A 5,052-nucleotide genomic window follows, 5' to 3' on the forward strand; every position below is an offset into this window, starting at 1 on the left:
GGCTCGCGGGCCCCCGGCCCCTCGCCCGCCGCCGGCCGCCGGGCACGGCTATATTTGGAAAGTGACCTCTGCTCGTTCCCGGAGCAGCCGCTGCGGATTCAATTGTGGCCACGTAATGGCAGGGCCCGGGGCGGCAGCAGCGCTGCCCCATGTGCACCCCGCGGGGCTCCGCTCGTGCCCCCGCACCCCGCGGGTACCCCCGGCCTCGCCCGCAGCCCCTGCACCCGCCCGGCCGCTCGCAGCCGCCTTGCGCCTCCTCCAGCCCTCGCTTGCACCTCCCTCTGCACCCTGCTTGCACCCAGTCTGGCTCTGCTCTCACCCACGCTGCGCTCTGCCCAGCCCTGCTTGCACCTTCCTGCACCCAGCGTGGGGTGCAGCCCTTCACACACCCCCTGCACCTCCTGCAGCACGTGCCTGCCCCCCACCTGCACCCTGTTGGCTCTGTTCTTGCACCCATGCACCGTGTCTGCACCCTTGCTACACTCTGCCTGGCGCTGCTTGCACCCCTCTGCACCCACATCTCCCTGCCTGCTGACACCCTGTCTGGCCCTGCTCATGACCCATTGCACCCTACTTGCACCTTGACCTGCTCTGCTTTACCCCAGGCAACCCTGCCTGCACCCATCTGCACCTCATCCACGCCTGTGTGCACCCCCACTGCACCCTGCCCAGCTGTACCTGCACCCACCCACACCCCACGCAGGCCCCCGGCCTCTCACCGGCCTGGCTGCACCCAAGATGTGCTCCTGGTGCTGCGGGATGAGGCGCAGCAGGACACCCCCTGAGCGCCCGGCTCCTTCCCTGGCCCYGGAGGTGCCTGTCCTGGCACCGTGACGGCTCCAAAGGGTGTGTGGGTGTGCGCCCCCCTTGCCCAGGTGCTCCATGCATGGTGCGGASATCCACAGCACTGGGGTGACCGGGTGGCACGTCCTGCTCTGCACTGGGCACGGGGACCCTCATGAGCCTGCACGCCAGCAGGCAGCAGGGTACCGGGGCTGAACCGAGACCCCGTGCCCGGCGGTCAGGCCAGGTGCGATGCCGTGGGGACAGTGTGGGCACCGCAGGGCTCAGCACCGCTCCTGCCCCATCCCCAGGTGACCCGGCTCCTGCACGGGGGGCAGCTCTGCATCCCGTGCGCCCCAGACCCGGCTGGGGTCCCCCCAGCCCCGCGGGGCTGCAGGGCAGCCTGGGGAGGCTGTTGACGTCCCCGCGGGGTTCGTGCCGCTGCGCGGGGACGCAGGGGACGCAGGTGGCAGTGTCCGGTTTCGTGGCTTCCCCTCGCCAGCCAGGCGCCAGCCCCGGGCTCCGGGCGGGAGCTGGGCACCCCGGGTGCCACCAGCGGGGCCGGCTCCGGACGGGCCGTCGCAGGTGCCGGGCGCCGCGTCGCCGGGCGGGGGGATGCGCCGGGACCCCCGCGGGCGGGCGCTGACCCGCGGCCCCCAGCCATGAGCCGCCGCGTGGTGCGGCAGAGCAAGTTCCGGCACGTGTTCGGCCAGCCCGTGAAGGCCGACCAGATGTACGAGGACATCCGCGTCTCCAAGGTGACGTGGGACAGCTCCTTCTGCGCCGTCAACCCCAAGTTCGTGGCCATCATCGTGGAGGCGGGCGGCGGCGGCGCCTTCATCGTCCTGCCGCTGGCCAAGGTGAGCGGCGCCGCGCCAGGGCTGGCCCGCGGGGACACAGGGAGCGGGGATGCTGCTCGGAGCAGCCCTTGTCCCCATGCGGGAGCTCCCTGCGGGACAGGTTTCTGCAGGGTCCCCAGAGATGTGGTGGCCTGAGCGCAGTGTCGTGTCCCCCCTCCCCAACACCACAGACCGGCCGTGTGGACAAGAACCACCCCTTGGTGACCGGGCACACGGCGCCGGTGCTCGACATCGACTGGTGTCCCCACAACGACAACGTCATCGCCAGCGCCTCCGAGGACACCACGGTGATGGTGAGCGGGGCKCCCGCCTGCCGGGTCGGGGGCCGCACGTCGCCCTCCGCCGCCCGCCAAGTGTCACCCGGCTATTTTTAGTGCCGGGGCCTTGCGTTTGCGCTGGCGGCTGCTGCTCGCTCCATGATGCAGCACTTTGTGCTAAATATACCCATCCTGGCGACTCAGCACCCGGAATAGCGGCCGCGGTGGCCCAGGGGCCGGGATGGGCTCTCCCCGCCGGCGGGGCAGGCGCTGCCTCCTGCTCCGGGATGGACGGGCCGGGGGTCCCAGGGTGGCACCCCGGGGATTCGGCTTYGGGGGCATCTTGACCGCCCGCATGCCCCCAGGTGTGGCAGATCCCCGACTACGTGCCCGTGCGCAACCTCACGGAGCCCGTGGTGACGCTGGAAGGGCACTCCAAGCGCGTGGGCATCATCGCCTGGCACCCCACGGCCCGCAACGTCCTGCTTAGCGCAGGTGAGGCCGGCGGCGCCCGGGGCGCGGGGCTGGGCACGACCCGGAGCGACGGCCCCATCCCTGCGTCCCCGGGCAGGCAGCGACAACCTGGTGATCCTGTGGAACGTGGGCACGGGCGAGATGCTGCTGGCGCTGGCCGACATGCACGCCGACCTCATCTACAACGTGGGCTGGAACCGCAACGGCAGCCTGCTCGTCACCACCTGCAAGGACAAGCGCGTGCGCGTCATCGACCCCCGCAAGCGGCAGGTCGTGGCGGTGAGTGTCCCCCCCGCCACGGGGGCCATTGCCCCCGCTGTCCTTGCGGCTCCGGCGCTGTCCTGCCTGTCCCGGCCCCGGCGCGTCCCGCTGCGCTTTGGGGAGGGCTCTCCTGTGCCGCCCCCCTGCCCGCACTAACCGCCCGCCCCGCGTGTCTGTGTTTGGCTCTAACCCTCCCCGCCGGCGGCAGGAGAAAGCGCGGCCGCACGACGGCGCCCGCCCCATCCGCGCCATCTTCGTGGCCGAGGGCAAGATCTTCACCACGGGCTTCAGCAGGATGAGCGAGCGCCAGCTCGGCCTCTGGGACCTGGTACGGGCAGCAGCGCCGCCCGGACGCCTGGGCCCCACGGCAACGACAGCAGCTCCCCCCGCAGCTCCCTCGCGCGGCCACGTCCATCCCCGCACGTGGGACCCCATGAGCATTTTGGGGGACGCAGCGGACCCCCCGGCCCCGGCGCCCCGCGCTGACGCTCTCTCCCCACTCCGCCCGCCAGGAGCGGTTCGCGCCCCACGAAGGCCTGCGGCCCGTGCGCGCCATCTTCACGCGCCAAGGACACATCTTTACCACGGGCTTTACCAGGATGAGCCAGCGGGAGCTGGGCTTGTGGGACCCGGTAACGCGCCCGCATGGAGTGCTCCTCCCGGGAACGCGGCGCCCGCGCTCCCTCCGTCCCTGTCCCTCTGCCCCGTCCCTGTGTCTGGGTGACGTCCCCGGGCTGGGCACCAATTCCCACGTGTGCCGTGCTGTGTGTGGTGCGGGAGGGCGTGCGCAGCCCTGGGGACAAGGGGGACACGGYGCGTGCGGGAGAGGAGCCCCCGGCGTGTGGCACCTAACGTGGCCTCCCGCGCCCCCCCAGAACAACTTCGAGGAGCCCATCGCGCTGCAGGAGATGGACACGAGCAACGGGGTGCTGCTGCCCTTCTACGACGCYGACTCGAGCATCGTGTACCTGTGCGGGAAGGTGAGGCCATAATGGGCACCCGCCGCCTGTGCCGCACGCCCGCCCCGTGCCCACCGCCACCCCCGTCCCCGCAGGGCGACAGCAGCATCCGCTACTTCGAGATCACGGACGAGGCGCCCTACGTGCACTACCTGAGCACGTACAGCAGCAAGGAGCCGCAGCGCGGCATGGGCTTCATGCCCAAGCGCGGGCTGGACGTCAGCAAGTGCGAGATCGCCAGGTGAGGGGCTCGGGGCGCCCCGGCGGGCGCTGCTCGCGGCGCCGGCCGCCTCCTCACCGCTTTCTCCCCCCGCAGGTTTTTCAAGCTGCACGAGCGCAAGTGCGAGCCCATCGTCATGACGGTGCCGCGCAAGGTGAGGCGCGGGGCGGCCGCGCGGCGCGGCGCGGGAGCCGCGCTCACGGCGCCCTGCCCTCGTCCCCGCAGTCAGACCTCGCTCTGCCCATGGGTGCCCCGGGGAGCTGTGCCCGTGCCGCGCGGTGACGTTGCGCGCGGGGCGCAGTCGGACCTCTTCCAGGACGACCTGTACCCTGACACGCCGGGCCCCGAGCCGGCCCTCGAGGCGGACGAGTGGCTGGCGGGCAAGGACGCGGAGCCCATCCTCATCTCGCTGCGGGACGGCTACGTGCCCCTCAAGAACCGCGAGCTCAAGGTGGTCAAGAAGAACATCCTGGACAACCGGCCGCCCCCGGGGCCGCGGCGCAGCCAGTCCTCCAGCGACTCCGGCCTCTCTGTGAGTGCCACCACCCCGCCAGCACCATGGGGACAGGGGGCACGGGATGTCCTCTCCATGCAGGAGACCATGGGGTGGAGATGTCCTTTCCATCTAGGAGGCCATGGGGTGGAGATGTCCTCCCAATCCAGGAGGACATAAGGTGGAGATGTTCTCTCCATGCAGCACGCCACGGGGTGGGGATGTCCCACCAGGTCTGGCTGGTGCTGGGGGCTGGAGGGCACCGCGGTGACGCCCCGCGTGTCCCCGCAGCAGCCCGCGCTGCAGGAGGTGCTGGAGGAGATCCGCGCCCTCAAGGAGACCGTGCAGGCGCACGAGAAGCGCATCGCCGACCTGGAGAACAAACTGTGCCAGTTCACCAACGGCACCGAGTAGCGCCACGGCCCGCCCATGGCGCCAGGGGAACTGGACCAGCCTTACTGAACAGGATTAAACCCGAGTCCCCGCACGGGGAGGAGGCCACAGCCCTGTTCTTTCCCGTGGAGCCCCACGGCGGGGCTGGCGCTGTCCCGCGGAGCCGTCGGCAGCGCCCTCGGCGCCGCGGCTGCGGCYGGGCACGTCCCGGCGCCCGCGGATGCTCCAGGAGGCCGGGATGCAGCGGGAGCCGCTGGACACCCCCCAGGGCCAGGCAGGAGGCAGCGTCCCCCCAGCACCGCGCGGCGGCCGTGGGGACGGCGCAGAGCGTCCCCGCTGTCCCGCGGCCGGC

At 71.8% G+C, this 5,052-nt stretch overlaps 1 protein-coding gene across 3 annotated transcripts; it reads left to right on the forward strand.

The window, feature by feature from the left end:
- Positions 1-1,360: 1,360 nt before the first annotated feature.
- On the forward strand, positions 1,361-4,797 carry CORO6 (coronin 6). Of its 3 annotated transcripts, none has more exons than XM_026047813.1 (10): positions 1,361-1,643; positions 1,814-1,936; positions 2,266-2,395; positions 2,472-2,653; positions 2,844-2,963; positions 3,511-3,615; positions 3,690-3,835; positions 3,911-3,968; positions 4,116-4,346; positions 4,599-4,797. In XM_026047813.1, the coding sequence occupies exons 1-10, from the start codon at positions 1,446-1,448 to the stop codon at positions 4,719-4,721; spliced, it is 1,416 nt and encodes a 471-aa protein (XP_025903598.1). In that variant the 5' UTR covers positions 1,361-1,445; the 3' UTR covers positions 4,722-4,797. The 3 variants fall into 3 exon arrangements, with proteins under 3 accessions (XP_025903598.1, XP_025903599.1, XP_025903600.1); XM_026047814.1 differs by having other exon boundaries at positions 4,602-4,797; XM_026047815.1 differs by lacking the exon at positions 2,844-2,963 and adding an exon at positions 3,148-3,267.
- The last annotated feature ends 255 nt before the right edge of the window (positions 4,798-5,052 follow it).

Source organism: Nothoprocta perdicaria, unplaced genomic scaffold (genome assembly GCF_003342845.1).
Source record: "Nothoprocta perdicaria isolate Ctin4 unplaced genomic scaffold, notPer1 scaffold_50, whole genome shotgun sequence".
Classification (NCBI taxonomy): domain Eukaryota; kingdom Metazoa; phylum Chordata; class Aves; order Tinamiformes; family Tinamidae; genus Nothoprocta; species Nothoprocta perdicaria.